Source organism: Plasmopara halstedii (genome assembly GCF_900000015.1).
Source record: "Plasmopara halstedii genome assembly, contig: Scaffold_1343, whole genome shotgun sequence".
NCBI classification, from domain to species: domain Eukaryota; phylum Oomycota; class Peronosporomycetes; order Peronosporales; family Peronosporaceae; genus Plasmopara; species Plasmopara halstedii.
In genome coordinates this window covers 917,971-932,728 of record NW_020188258.1, presented here as the reverse complement: position 1 = coordinate 932,728, position 14,758 = coordinate 917,971, and the positions used below count along the sequence as shown (strand labels likewise).

The 14,758-nt window shown below is 41.7% G+C and overlaps 5 protein-coding genes across 5 annotated transcripts; 3 read left to right on the top strand and 2 right to left on the bottom strand.

The window, feature by feature from the left end:
• Nucleotides 1-699: 699 nt before the first annotated feature.
• On the bottom strand, nt 700-918 carry PHALS_01207 (uncharacterized protein; the record flags this gene model as incomplete). The annotated part of the gene is made up of 2 exons (XM_024731028.1): nt 700-822; nt 892-918. The coding sequence occupies 2 exons, from the start codon at nt 916-918 to the stop codon at nt 700-702; spliced, it is 150 nt and encodes a 49-aa protein (XP_024581246.1).
• A 583-nt stretch (nt 919-1,501) lies between these two features.
• PHALS_14588 (uncharacterized protein) lies at nt 1,502-2,954 on the top strand. Its single transcript, XM_036407632.1, has one exon. The coding sequence runs from the start codon at nt 1,662-1,664 to the stop codon at nt 1,899-1,901; it is 240 nt and encodes a 79-aa protein (XP_036263318.1). The 5' UTR covers nt 1,502-1,661; the 3' UTR covers nt 1,902-2,954.
• Nucleotides 2,955-3,954: 1,000 nt separating this feature from the next.
• On the top strand, nt 3,955-4,447 carry PHALS_01206 (uncharacterized protein; the record flags this gene model as incomplete). The annotated part of the gene is made up of 2 exons (XM_024731026.1): nt 3,955-4,227; nt 4,295-4,447. 2 exons carry the CDS (start codon nt 3,955-3,957, stop codon nt 4,445-4,447), a joined length of 426 nt encoding a protein of 141 aa, XP_024581244.1.
• Nucleotides 4,448-4,870: 423 nt separating this feature from the next.
• Nucleotides 4,871-6,169, bottom strand: PHALS_01205 (Leucine-rich repeat, ribonuclease inhibitor subtype; the record flags this gene model as incomplete). Its single annotated transcript, XM_024731023.1, has 1 exon — nt 4,871-6,169. The coding sequence occupies one exon, from the start codon at nt 6,167-6,169 to the stop codon at nt 4,871-4,873; it is 1,299 nt and encodes a 432-aa protein (XP_024581243.1).
• A 6,567-nt stretch (nt 6,170-12,736) lies between these two features.
• Nucleotides 12,737-13,116, top strand: PHALS_01204 (uncharacterized protein; the record flags this gene model as incomplete). Its single annotated transcript, XM_024731022.1, has 3 exons — nt 12,737-12,759; nt 12,820-12,912; nt 12,996-13,116. 3 exons carry the CDS (start codon nt 12,737-12,739, stop codon nt 13,114-13,116), a joined length of 237 nt encoding a protein of 78 aa, XP_024581242.1.
• Between the last annotated feature and the right edge of the window lie 1,642 nt (nt 13,117-14,758).

The following is a 14,758-nucleotide window of genomic DNA, read 5'->3' as shown; positions in this document are numbered from 1 at the left end:
ATACCGTATTCTTGTTTGAGTGCAGTCACACCATGCCCATCTCGTGTGACACACACCCTTTTACCAGGGTACGTGTATCCCCGTTACAGTTAGTGCGAGTGGTGTATCATTGTGATGGGGAAGAGATAGCGTGGAATACGACTTTAGTCACTCGACTGGACTGAAATTAGCACCGAGATATTATTCATATAGTCATCGTTATAAAACGATCTTGCAACTTTAAGTTTTTTTGTGCAACTACGAGGGATAACATCGCAATATGGATCTCAAGTAGTACTTGGACGGCACTTCGGACCAAGACCCTATTACCGATGCACTTATTTCGCTCATATCTACACCAAGGTATCAATCCGCATCATATTTACTCAAGGAACACTTTTCCGCGCTCATTCTGACTTGACTTACAGAAATCAAGTAGCAAGGTAGAGCTCCCGGCATAATAGCCGTTCTGCTTTTCCTCTACTATTAGAGCTTGACTGTCTTGAGTCTAGATCTCTCTGTGCCGTCCGACCAAGGCAATCCGTTGCATCGTACCAGCGCAAATTTTTCCGCGCATAATTCTCGATAGGCTCAAAATGCCACCGAGAAAATTAGTAACTAATCACCAACATGGCCACCCACACCCTCATGCTTTGTATGTAAATTTAGCGTATTTTTGACATCTGTTGATCAGATGGAGTGTAATGTATGAACGTATTTTTATCCAAGCATCAATCCAGAATAGTAATCTCGTCGAGGCCGGAACGCATTGTCCATAAATGTGTTTTTAGCGCAAACATACCCGCTAGTATCTAATAAACTCTTCAACCTTCTTCTAGTGCTCTGAACGATCTTGAACAATTTTTTCTATAAATAACAGTAGGCGTAATTTGATATACATTATTGTAGTACAGTCGAGATCTCTATCGATGAACCCATTAAAACGCCGAGAGTAGTACTATCATCCAAATAACAAACTAAAGCCAGTGTTTGGCTTCCGTGCCTTTGATTACAAGTCATAATGTGTTACGGGGTTACACATACCCTGGTATGAAGGGGTGGGTCACACAATCTTGTGTGACCAGCTACATCTTAACAAGACGCCACTTCGTTGCGGCACTGCCAGTAGTTATGCATTTTAGTTAGGTTTTACTTTTTGATTAAGAGAACCTACAGAAATAGATTTAGGCGGCTATGCCGCAAATTAAATTTTGAACGGAAGAGTTTATTTGCCTTGGTTTAAGGTTTGTAGTACTTTTGGAAGTAGCAGATTGCAATCCGCTACAGTCGTACTCGTTCTAGTGTCGAACGTAAGGTCATCGACCTAAGCTTAGCTTCTATAACCGAAATAGCTACGGCAACCCTGCTGTTTAATGTCTCTGGAGGCATCCAGCTTACTGAAATCAGCACAACTACACACATACAAAATCATTGATTTCATTCAGTGAGATCGAGCGTCATAAGTCGGGTGCGCGGCATTTGGCTGAGAGCCAGGTTGATCAAAGGTACCACAATGACGAAAGCCGGAGTCAAATAGACGATTTGTGAAATTGGTAAAAAATGCGTGGGGTATGCGAAGCGTTTTCTAACGTAAACTAAATGAGTGGAAGTCATTTGCACCAGCGCTGCAATTTCTCCTTGCAAGTATTTCGAAGTAAGTCTTAACGACGCTTTTTACTCTGATGCCCAGCAACTTGCACAAAGTTTTACGCCAAATCAGGTTCAATGGTCCTGCCGCTGCCGTAGATCGCGCAGTCAGCTTAACAAAAGAAAACAAACCTCTACATGTACTCGTGTCTCGCACGCTGGCTGGTATCCATTCAGCTCCAGATGCTCGAGGCGTAGCACCCGCTCCTCGACTCGTCTCGAGCATCGATCGACAAGAAACGAAACGCCTAAAGGTTCACCCCATAAGCCGATAATGCCCTTTTTGACGGCACCGATCTAAGGCATTGAGTACAAGCACTGAAGTTTTCAAACATGGCGAGCGACGAGCCCAAAGAACTGCTGTAAAAAAAACGAAATCAAAGAAGAACGACGCGTGGTGGCTTCTCGGCTTTCCATGACCTCCTTTTTCAATTACCACTGGCTGAGCTCACCGTGATGGCGCACTGCATGTGTGAGCTAGACATGACTAGTTCATGCACAAAGAACTACACATCGCATTGTTTGCATTTATCGCACGACGTCAACGCGTCTCCTAAAGTCACCGGACAACCAGATCGCTGCTTCCGTAGCCCGCTGGTCGCAGAGGTTCCAACACATCTCTTCCAAGGCCCCCAGGGAGACACTGGTTCCCAGAAGCTGATATCAAATGCACAATCCCATTCCAGCGTCAATTGTGAATGACGAACTCGGCATCAGGATGCTATGTAAGTAGCACGCAGACTTGACTGCTGCATGGAGTCATGCCACTGGCGTTATGCCCTCGCGATATTATTTTTTTCGGATGCCACAGCAATTACAACCCAGTCCTGCAACGTTGCACTTCGGACTGTCTCACGATTGAAACGTGCCGACACCTCTTTTATAATCGTAAAGTGCGGTGCTCCGGAACTTCGCTCTCCAAAAATGACGCACAACACTCGATCACCGAATCGGTAGATTGAGCACTATTTGGTCTCGACCAGTTATTAGCGACGTTACAGCAGCGGCGATCTCCTGGTGTCGAACGTCTTGCACAGCGTCGCGTCTCTCTCTTGTGATGTTACCGCAGCCAGCTCGAGAGACAAGACAAATCACCTCGCGATCCGCAAAGCCGATGAGGGTTCGTCTACAACTGCTAGCGACAGCTCACTAGCCACAATAGCAGCAATGATTCACTCCGTGGGGTCTACTTCGCGCCTCACCACATTCCCATCCACATCTACACAAAACCCTGACTGCAGCACACCACTGCTGGTAGATCACTTAAAATGGATGAGTAAGTACAGCTTCAAATATATATTCTCTGCCCCCACGACATTTGAAACGGTCAGGTCCATATTTGAGTATACTGCTACTTTTGTTAAGTGATATAAAGCTATCATCTATCAAGTCAGTAAGTTACAAATAATTAAATACATGATGATAAATCATCAATGTAATGATTGGCTTCATGACGCTGCACAAAGGTTTGTTTGGTTTGTAAAATTAAAAACTTAGCCCGCTGATAAAATTCCTTATCTGGAAACGATCAAACTTTGAATCATCGTAAATAAAAGTCTGCATTATGCCGAGATGTGCAATTGACGATGTTACGATATTTTGACAATGCGAGCTGTCACTATCACAACCGAGATGGGCTGTAGTGGCATGCACAATTTAACTCTATTTACAGTGGTACTGATTTTGAGCAGACTTTCGAATCTGTGCATACTTAGGTGATATATTTGGAGCAATAGCTTCTAAAAGTGTGCTCAGTGTCCGGTCCTTCACATTCTTTTACCGACGAATGCCGTTACTTCTATTTGACGGTGTTGTCAGTTAAAACCTGGGATAAGCAATGGCAGGATTCCAGTGTGCAATGCTGAAACAAAACTCAATCACAGATTTAAGTAGGCACTATAAACTTTTAATTAAGCTTACTAGGTTCCACTCTGCAGTATGTGTAGCAGTGCAATGGACAAGTCACAAAGCTGCTTCAACCCGAGCCGCCATTAACCCTCTTGAAGAAGATAACGCGAAGCTAAATGCATATTCATAGCTATTTGTTTGTACAGATAAAATCGAATACTTAGCAATTATCCCACGAGATTAGACTCGCCTCCTTTATAGGTTTATCCAGGTTTTCTAACATTCCTTTTCTGCAAGCATCTGTTGTCTTGTCTGCCACGTGCAAATTTCAAGATGAAACCGGCCCTTACAGTCTCCATTGTCCAAAAGTTTTTGAAAACAAACCAAGTCCAAAAATTGAACGTACAAACTTGTTCCTGCGCTCATCAAGTTTAATTTCATTGCTACCCAAGTACTGAGCTCAGACGTGCAAATTTCATCATGCTGGATGTCGTCGCACCATCATTTTTTCCGACCCCAATCGAATTTGCTGCCGGCATTCGCTGGGTCAAGGAGCATCCTGTCGTTGCTACAGCTGCTGTCACTGCTGTGAGTGTAATCACGTACCTCATGACAGCAGCAGAGGGCGAGCGCAAATTAACAATAGCATACCTCCATCCCGAGAAGAATCCACTAGATGATCAGTCTAGCAGTACCGAGAGCGATTCGTCCAGTTTGTCCAGAAACCACACTTTAAGTCTTCGCAACCTCAGTGTACGTTACAGTGAAAGGGTCTACATAGTATGTGTTTTGAACTAAATGGTTGATGACTAATGTTCAGTTAGGCGAATTTGATGCTGACGTAGCAGAGGAGGATTCAAACGAGCAAAAATGTCATGCTCAAGATGTTCAAAATCAAGCAGATTGGGAATCGAAGTCTCCACAGTGGGGATGGTATGTCTCCACGACACCGCCAGAAGAATATCACCAATAAGGACTGTATTATATTATTGTGTGACGTAAGTTTTGACTCATCATAGCGTTGTGACGGACTCTCTCCCTGAAATTACGGTAAACCCGAGAGTTGCAACAACAGAGCGTATCAGTGCCCTACTGAGCACGTGATGCGCTGCTTATAATCGAGCGCAAGCCGTACAAATTAATGAAGTATTTGAGCTGTGCGTTCTGCTTAGTTGTGCTTCTGAAATGATGTTGGTGACCGGTTTGTAACGGAAAGCCGTTAATAAGATTCTGAAATTTTTAGCTAACACTTAAAGATACTAATAAGCCAAAATTAATTGTACCTGATTTATTGACAATATTTTTACTAGTGATATAATTTTAGGTATGCCACTGCATGTCGAAATTCTATATTTAAATCTATTTGTATTCTACTTCAAAATAGTGAATAATCAAACTAGTTCGCTCCGTCGCACGAGACACGACGTGGCCTCTTGGACGGTAAACTGCTGACTGCTGCTGTCTCCAGCACACGTTGCACGCCGTCGACACTCAAAAAGTTGTCTTCAAGCCCTAGAAATCGCAATTTACTGCATCTTGAATTCGCCAAAAGCTGCTGCAACTGCTTTACGCAGTTGTCCGTGACCAAATTACCCCCTAAACATAAAACTTGAAGAACTGGATTCGAGTGTCGTGTTAATGCTGACAAAATCGCACGCATTCCTGACTCGCCGATAAAATTACGTCGCAAATCCAGTCGAGTTAGACGAGAGGCTATGGTCGAATGTAGAAGATGCGCTATCTCAATCGCCCCAAGATCTGCGATACTGTTGCCAGCAAGAAGGAAGTCGTTTAAATGTGGACAACAGTTTGTGGCCAATGTGTTACAGAGTGCACGAAGAGCATTTCCACTCATCGTGTTGACAAAGACAGAATTGAGCTGTAGCTTTGTGAGGCTTGGGAAGACGCCAGCGCTGAGTGCATCGGCCAAAGCGAGTACAGCACTCTCTCCATCGTTAGACTGACTTGGTAGACGATCTGGACAGGTCCAGGCATAAAGTGGCGTGATTGCCGAACCCACATTTGCAGCTGATTCGATTCCGCGTTGATAAACAGTTAGATGCTGAATGTTGGTCATTTGCAACAGTGACGAATCGCTTGATAATCCATTTGTCAATTGTGTCACTTCGACTGCTAATGTCAAAGCGCAACTTGGTAGAAAAGCTGCGGCAAACTGGTTCAAAACTCGGTATTGCATAAGTTCTTTACCATCGAGGAACGCAAAAATGCGACGTGTGCAATCTTCACCAAGCAACGGAAATAGATTACTTGCGGTATACCGACGACGTTTGAGAGCTCTGTGTCCTTGCATGATATGGTCAGTAACCAAATGATATTTTCGCTTTTGCAAGTTTTTACATGCAGTTGCTTCGTGTACACTTGAGGCCACAAGACTTTGAAGTCGACGCTGAAATGTGGCCAAATTGCAATATTCCACAAGCGATCCAGCACGTGAGTAAAGTGCCAATTCAATGTGTTTAGCCAAAAGCACTGCTCGATCGGGATTTATATCGAACTTGCGGGAATGCTGCGAAAGCTGTAGAATACGCTGGACCATGAGTCGGCGATTAGGCAAGTGGCTAATACATTGCCACGGAGCTCGGTCAAGTTGCATCGTTTGCAACTGTTCGTCGTATACTTTTGCGTATTTAGTTTGGCATACCACTGATCCTGAAGAAGATTGCATGACTTGCATGGTTTGCTGTGGCAGGTGGCCTGTAAATTTGGAAATGACCTTTGACAATGCGAACTTTACGACTCGACCGCACCTTCACCTCTCTTTTACTGAGAACCCCGCTAAATTGATAACAATGTAACAGTCGTTCACCCCTAATTAAGCGACGATAGGGGTATAGAGGAAGGATTTAGTCATTCCTTTTTGTTTGATCTTTGCACTCTGAGGCCCTGTAGTTGACTAAGATGATGTCGTCACTATCATTGAGGAGCACATATGGACAAAGATTCTTAGCCTAAGGAGAAGCCCTTCTACACTAATTGACGGCTTTTTTTTAAAAGCTAAAAATCCGCACATTGGACGTAGCAAACTCACATCCGTACACCCAGCTGGAAGAGCTGCTTTCACCCCCTTACACGAAAAGACGAACAGGTTACAATGCAAATCGCCTGTCGGTGTGACGCTAAAGTTGTGGCGAGTAAACAAGGCCCCAGTTACACTTGCCAGCAAATAGATGGCAAGTCTAAACTGACCTGAACTCTACTTTAATTAAGTATAATATCGGATATGAAGAATAATAAATATTAGTGGTTGGCGAGAAATTTGGTCACTGGTGCACGATAAGCGAACACAAGCCTTGCTCTGTTACATGTAGAGGTTGCTTTGTGTCGCACCTTCCACTCATGATAAAGACCCGGTCGATCCTACTACGAACGACTAAGTCGCTTCAACATAAACTTTATGCATTGTAACTGTAAGAGAGAGCAGGCTACATATAGAGAGGCCGTTCCGTATTTTTATGATTATTGAAATCGTATAAGGGTGTCAAATTGTAAAAAGCAGCTCCCGATAGTAAAAGAAGCCAAAACTTTTCTACACAGTTATTGTGCTACCTATCTCTTAAAACTGCAGACGGTATAGTTGAAGAATTAAAGATGGGTTTACTTACTCAAGGACTGTGGTACTGATTAAATGCCATGTCCGTTGATGTTGAAGTGCGATAAACGGCGCATTTCGTTTCATTGAAAGCGTCTGTGAATTACCTTGAGAAGATTGAGCCAGTAAATGCAGAACAACCGGGCGAGCGCGACATTCGCAGGTAAAGGAGCGCTTAACCGATTAGTTTGTGTCGACGCTACCAACTTTTTTGGTACTTGCCTAAACTTTGCTGGTACAGAAAATATATTCTCATTTCACCAAACTTTATCTGTAAAGAAGAATCATGTCTGTTCAGCTCTACACCATTGAAATAGGTTTTACTGCACTCCAAATGGTCATGACTTAACAACGGCGTCCACAGAATTCTGATAGTATCAGATGTTTATTCTCGAAAGAAAAGTCTGTTCTGTTACTTAGTCCCACAATAGAGCGCATCACGACGGGATGGAAGGTAAAACATGCGCTAAACCAAGTCGTTGGACAATCCAGGCGATGCCTTGTCCATCGAAATGTCTGTTGTGCTACCAATGAGATCATACAATACTGTAAAGTTTCAGAGTATCAGTAAATGAATATTTCTAACTATTTAAAAAAAACTTGTGCTTCTCAGCCAAATTGTTGTACCACTGTAACAACGATTGTGACAGCGAGATGGGCTTGTCGAGGAATTGTCACTTTGTCGATGGACCACTCAGACATGCAGTCATAATGTCCCCGCGTCGACAAGTCCAGCTATTTTTGCACATCTCCATACAAGCTTATTATTTCGGGCTAATTATTTGTTGATCTACGACTACAGTATACCAAAACTCAATCCTAAGGTCTATCTAGTGCACGATACATGTAAATTAGTGCTTTTGAGGGCTACAGCATGCGGTATACGAACAGCTTTAAACAATTTTGCCTAGAACGTTTGAAGGCGATACCTTGACGCACTCTCTATCATATTAAATGTTACAAGGCAAAATGAAGACACGCACTCAAAATCACCTGCCTTTGAACACGGTGTTCGTCTCTTCGATTTACTTTACCCCCTGTTTTATTGTCACCTCAATCACAATTATATCCGACTGCACGCTTTCCCAACTAATCGAATGTATACCTGAAATTAAGCGTTTGCATAGAGTTTTAAACAGATAGTTTCTTGAGTGAATTAGATACTGCATGCCAAATATTCATAACGCTGACAACGTATAAACAACCATGACTTGCTTTGCACGAACATGACATTGTGGACAAGCGAATATGGACTTTAAAGCAAAAGTGCCATGGTCTTTACGTAGTTCGTTGCCGAATCGCGGAATCAATGGTCATGATCATCAACGACTCGACTGTATGTCAAGCTCCTTTAAGTTATACATTTGCTGCATTCGTTAATAGAAACGCAATAATTTAGTCCTAATCAAAAGCGACCTGAATTGAGAGTATTCTATACATGGAAAAGTTGATAAGTAGAATTGATTCGCTTCACAGCGTTCAACGCGTGAATTGAACGGCACGAACAGGTTTTGCTTGAACTTTCAATTATAGACTGAACTTCAGTTATGTCGGATTTCGGCACTATATAAAATGGCACGAATTTCTCAGAGATAACCATCACCGTTTAATTTACCGAATACAATTTGCTTGAGTAAGAGTCTGATATCTCAAAATACCTTTTCTATAAGTGAGTACATGACGTGCAAGCGGGCAACACTTTAAGCATGGAGCTAACTTTTTAGTTGCATCGACTAGATATGTGAAGGATATTGATTGAAATTTCTGGGCGTTTCTTCACATATTTGTCACAATGCAAGATACAAGATGCAGCGCAAACCAAAATTTACTTCAAAATGTAATGCTCTTTATTTTGCGATTTGCGAGGTCGATTTAAGATCCAGAATGAAATTTTCAGACTTTCAATTTGTTATTTGTAATGGCGCATCTACTGCACACGCAGACACTGGTGTTTGACATTTTGTGCCCTCGTAATTTGATAATGTGGCTCGGAAATTATGCGCCATCGCATAATCGCTTGCACAGAAGCAACAAAAGTTTGGACTCATGGCGTTAGAGCTTAAGCTGAAGTAACTTCCTGAAATCGTAAGACCGAAAAAAATGTCGTAGTTAATGCTTATGTTGACAATTATGTCGATCCTTCAAGAAGGCAGCTGTAACCTGTCTATAAGTGAAAACGTCTTGTTGCTGACACAAACCATAAGTCAAATTTTTGGAGACTTGAATAGCTTTAAACATTTGCGATCAAGCCTCTTACATCAACTTTGGTACGTTATATATAAACTCAATTAGCTAGAAGAAAGGCTGCTCTACGTCAGTCATACAGAGCAGGTTCTAATACGATTGCCTATCGGTGTGATTCAAATGATGAGCACTTCTTCATTTCAGCTTAGTAACTTAAATATAGCGTCGGGCGCGAGGGTCCAGAATTGTGATCGGTTATGAATTTGGTTATCGTTGCAGGAATGAATACGACCCTTGCTTCTTCACATGTAGAGAGGGTCCTGCCATGCCTTTTCACTATAACAAAGCCAAGTGGCGGATACTAAAAATGGAGCTACATGAACAATTTTACGCTGAGTAACAGCGACCAGATAACAGAAGTCGCTCCGTACGTTTAACGGTGTGACTGCTCATGAAAGTAAAGACAGCATCATTTATCTAGTAAAAAGGCTGTCAAGTCGTAAAAGGCTCACAATCAATCGAATATAGTTAGAAACTCCCAAGATTTTTCCAGAATTGTTATCCGTAATTTGGAAGTAGACTGTCGAACAACCAAAGATGTCAAAAAAGACAACTGGCTTATCAGACGAGTCGTTGTGACCTCGAGAAAGTTTAGCTAGTGAATGTAAAACAACCAACGAAGGTAATACGCGTAAAAGAGCGTTTAACACTTGTTTTGTGTCGACACTTCCGATCAGATTGGCACTTGCGTAAGGTGCACTGGTAAATGTAAACTACTGAAAGTGATTTTGAAGAGCTATGTTACCTGCTAAAAATTGAGCCAAAATCTGCGGTACTGCTCTACAAAAGGCTACGACTTACCTCATTCATTGATACTGATACTATCGGAGGCTGAAAACTTTGAAAGAAACATTTGCTGAATACCTGCGAAATTATCTGCGGCTGAAAAGTTACTCAGTCACACTGCGTACGATCCCCTGTAAACACATTGTGGCAACGAGATGGGCTAAATTTGCATTGGAAAGGGTCGTGACATTGTTAATGGACCGCTCAGCCAGAGAATGTTAATGTCTATGCGTCGTCAATTCTGGCTATATTTGCACATCTTCGTACTATACTGGCAGAAATTTCGGCTAACAATCAACTGATCCCGCAGACTAACGACACGGTATTCCAAGGCTTTGAACTTCAGATTCAAGATACGTCATTATTGACTTACTGTAGCTACGTTTTCATTTGACAGTCTAAGGGAGCCTGTGCGCAGCGTATATCTCGCTATAAAACGAATTGTTGCTTTTGGCGAATTTCTCCACGTACGATCATCCTTGGTTTCGGTCAGCATGAACCACTTGATAGCTTTACTGATTGAAGCGGCAAAATATAAAACTTAAAAGTGATCTAGTGCTGGAAATGTGATTGAGTAGTTAATTAACATGACCAACAAATGGGCGATTTGGCAATGATCCTTATAAGCACTCATACTACGTGCGCTTTTGAGCTTGTCCTCCGTTATTCAATTTGTGCAAAGTGAGACTTGGCTGTGAACTTCTTGCCACGTGTCAATGTTACAGATAGGTATTTGATACGATTTGTCCCAAATATCAGAACAACGTCTTCCTATGCACGATCAATTTTAGGAAGGACAATTCACAAGAGGACGGAATGGAGTTGAGTGTTGACCATCCTCACAGAGTCAGGTAATTCTGCACGCTCGTCTTCCAAATTTTTTCGTCATGAATCTAAAAAACGTCATTGACCTCAATGCATAAAGTCTGAATCTTATAGACAGATTGTATTTACATGTAGCAAAGTAAGTCGTATACGCGCATACTCGTGAGTGCTGAGGAAGTCAGTGTTTGCTTGTGATTCGCACTCCATCGACCTTAGTCGAGGCATTGACCAAGATATTGCACGCAATAGAGAATAGATAGGAAATCTGAATTTTGAGTATTGAATGTGAAGATTGAAGACGCTGATTATATATGAGTTACATTCATTTTACAACGACCACGTTTGGGCTAACAAACTCATCGTCGCTAGTGCATTTGTTCGACAAACTCGTCGATCGTATTGCTCTCATTGAGCAAGTTTTATCTGCTTTTCGATGATATGTATGCACGAATTCGTCTTCTACAATTACAAAACTAAAAGGTCGACCAACTTTGGAGGCTTAATAACTTTTTTCCTATTTGAAAAGACGAGCAAGCATTGCCAGCCATTGGGATGCAAAAGTTTACACTTGCGACTTTATTTCTAATTTAATAAGTTCAAACAGTAAGATAAGAGAAAATGGTGGGCTCTGAATCTGGTCACTGTTCCGCGACAAGTGAACAAAAGCCTTGCTTCATCACATGTAGACTTTGTCATGTATATGTAAAGGTCCCGGTCTTTGATACTTCAAGCGACCAAAATGCAGCTGCTTAAGAAAAAAATACGCTTAGTAAGAGTGAAAAAGCTCTGTACCTATAAAGACGTAACTTCCCGTAGAAAGTAGAGACGTAACGACGGCATTATCAGTGCAGTAAAAGGCAGATACGTGAATCAGTTTTCCAGGAAATATTGTGCCGCCTTTTCGAAAGTGATAACCGATAATGTCGGGCAATCAAAATTATGTCTACGACCCGAGCCGTGTGGAAACTGATAAAACGCCATGTCCGTTGATGTTGAATGTGTGATAAGCGGCTATTCATTGAAAGATTAATTGCGACCTTAGAAGTTTAACCAATTAAGGAAAACGAGTGCTTAATCGATTAAATTTGAGTCTCAATTGGTACATGCGTCAATTTTGCTGGTAAAGGTGCCAGATTACAAGCATTCTACCTGATAAGTTAATCTTGTCGGTTAAGCTCTGCACCTTTAAATCTACGTTACTGCGCCTCCGAATGGTTATGACTTAACAATGGCGTCCATTAATTGCTGATAGTATCAGATGCTTTTACCTCTGTTAAAAACTTGTCGCACAATAGAGCGCATCTCAGCGGAATGGAAGAAGCAGCTGGGCTACACAGGCGATGCATTGCACATCGATAAGTAGATGCTACAATTGTGTGAAGACTTTAGAATACTGATAGAAAAATGGATACGTGCTTTACTGGTTCAAACACATTAACTAATCTAGATAATGAATTCTTGAATTTTAATCGTCGGATTAGAAATGCGCTTTTAACTTATTGACTTGCTCCGTCTTTTGTGAGTCTTCAAACAACAACAGTAGTTCATCTGTGCGTAGCATTAGATTCGAGCGTTCATCACTCTTGGTGAATGTCCATATGCATTGAATTACCCTAAATTCAGGTTGCTTGGAGACAGCGCTGACCACTTAATAGCATTGAGCTTTTTATCAATTGAGGCAGCAAATTTAAGTGGGGAGGGTAAAATGTCTCGACGGCTAATTTGAAAGGATGCTGAATACATTGTATTGTTTAGTCGAGTGGTTGATATCATTATAAGCAATTCAGCGATTCGGCAATGAGCCACGGCCGCAACTCGAGGTACTTGTTTTTTTTATCCATGCACGGTGCCTTCGATGTATTTCTATACTAAATTGTTAGGGACGTCCCTGTTCACGAGCAAAGGGCTGAGATTGACGCAATGAAGAATTTGAACAGAATAAAGTTCAGCGACGACCATATTCATAACGGCAGGTAATTTGGAGTGCATGTCCACCTTTTTCTTTGCTACATTTGCATAGCAGAGAGGTCTTAATGGCAGCATTTGAATCTTGTAGACAAGACTATATGTGCATGTGTTATCGCTATTCACATACCCGCATGCCCTTGAATGCTGAAGCACTAACAGTAATCAGGATTGAATACATGCGTCAAGTGTCAAGTAGACCTGGTGTTTGAACGCTTGATTTGTGATTGTTGATGTTGATTTATATAAGGGCTACTTTCAACTTGATAGTGATAATCATCACCATTTATTTCACTGATTCAGAGCGAACCTACAATACGCTAAAGTAAGAAATTACGCTCTGTTATCTCGTAATACCGCTTTAACAATTAAGTGCCTGACATGCAAACGGCAACACTTTAGCTCTTATTTCTTCCATACGGTGTTGTTTTGATGATCACTCGTGAAGATCTTTGTTAGAATTGCCACACATCTGAGCTCATGGCTATGAAAAAGGGTGAAGACTCTAAGCGCGCTAGCTTGTATCCAGATTTGGATTTGGATTTACATGAAACTGTGCCTTAGTTGACAGGTTATACACTCAAAAGAATATTATCATCAGTACACACTAATTACCAGTCGAAAGAAACATTAAGCAATAAAACACAAGCAAGCTTTTGAGGTGCATACCGTCTAGAGCCACTGTAGAAACTTCCCAAAATCGTGAGCTTATATCATGTCATCTACTCGCTCTGTCCGATAAACATATTATGCTCGACAAATACGTCAATTCCTTTTTTGCTCAGAGGGAAATTTAATCTGCCTGCAAGTGGAAACTCTGCGCAAGTACGTCTTCGTGTTGACATGTGACAACTTACTTTTGAAGGCAGAAACAGCGTTATCAAAGTTGAAATCGAGTCTCTATTGGCGAGACGAAAATATGCGCATTAAACATCACACACTGTGCCGGCAAGAAAAATAGTAGAATTGCTTTCACGTCCTGTATACAAAATGGAGAGGAAATTATAAGACGATCACCTGGTGATTTGATGCAATAGTGTTAATTTGATGGTCAAACTAGAAGTGAGATAGTTTATTATATTCCCATGTCTGGCTATTCCAAACATTTGCATATCTATACCAAACTACTATACCACAAGGATGTGCAATCTGGTCTGTATACCATCACAAAGAACGAGGGAACGGAGGTACAGGCTAGGCACCCCACAATGAGCCCTAGGCACCGTGTGATCAAACTTTGTCCATTTAGAGATTTTCAGTCTCAATCATGCCACCGGGGAATCACTAGGTTTCAGACACCGACAGGATTAACTTATCAGGTAGAATGCTTGTAATCTGGCACCTTTACCAGCATGTACTCGAATCTAAATTTTGGTTTTCCTACGAATAAATGTAAAACGTAAGCATGAAAAATAAACATATAGCTGCAATATCGTAACAACTCGGAAGTAAGCATTATTCTCAGAAGCGTTGTGGCTGAAAGACGACTCAATCACACTGCCCGAACTAATAGTGTCGGCGAATTGGTCACCCTTTGCACTCACTGTCAAAGTATCGTATTATTTTCGATCGACCACACAGATATGAAAAGAAAATGTCTGAGCGATGATGATTTCGGATATCAGTATTGTGAAATTACTAAAGCTCAGATTTCAAATTCAAAATTGCTCAAAGCGTTTGATTCGAGCGTTGATTGTTGAGTAGTGGAAGGCAAATGCCAAAGTGTATTAGTTAGCAGCTACACAATCTATCCTTCCTACATATCTGTAATTACCTTGCTGTGTGCCCTTCTTGTTCCCTGTTCCTTGGTAGCAGCCGCTCTCGAGCTTCTCCCTGCGACGCCCCGACAAGATC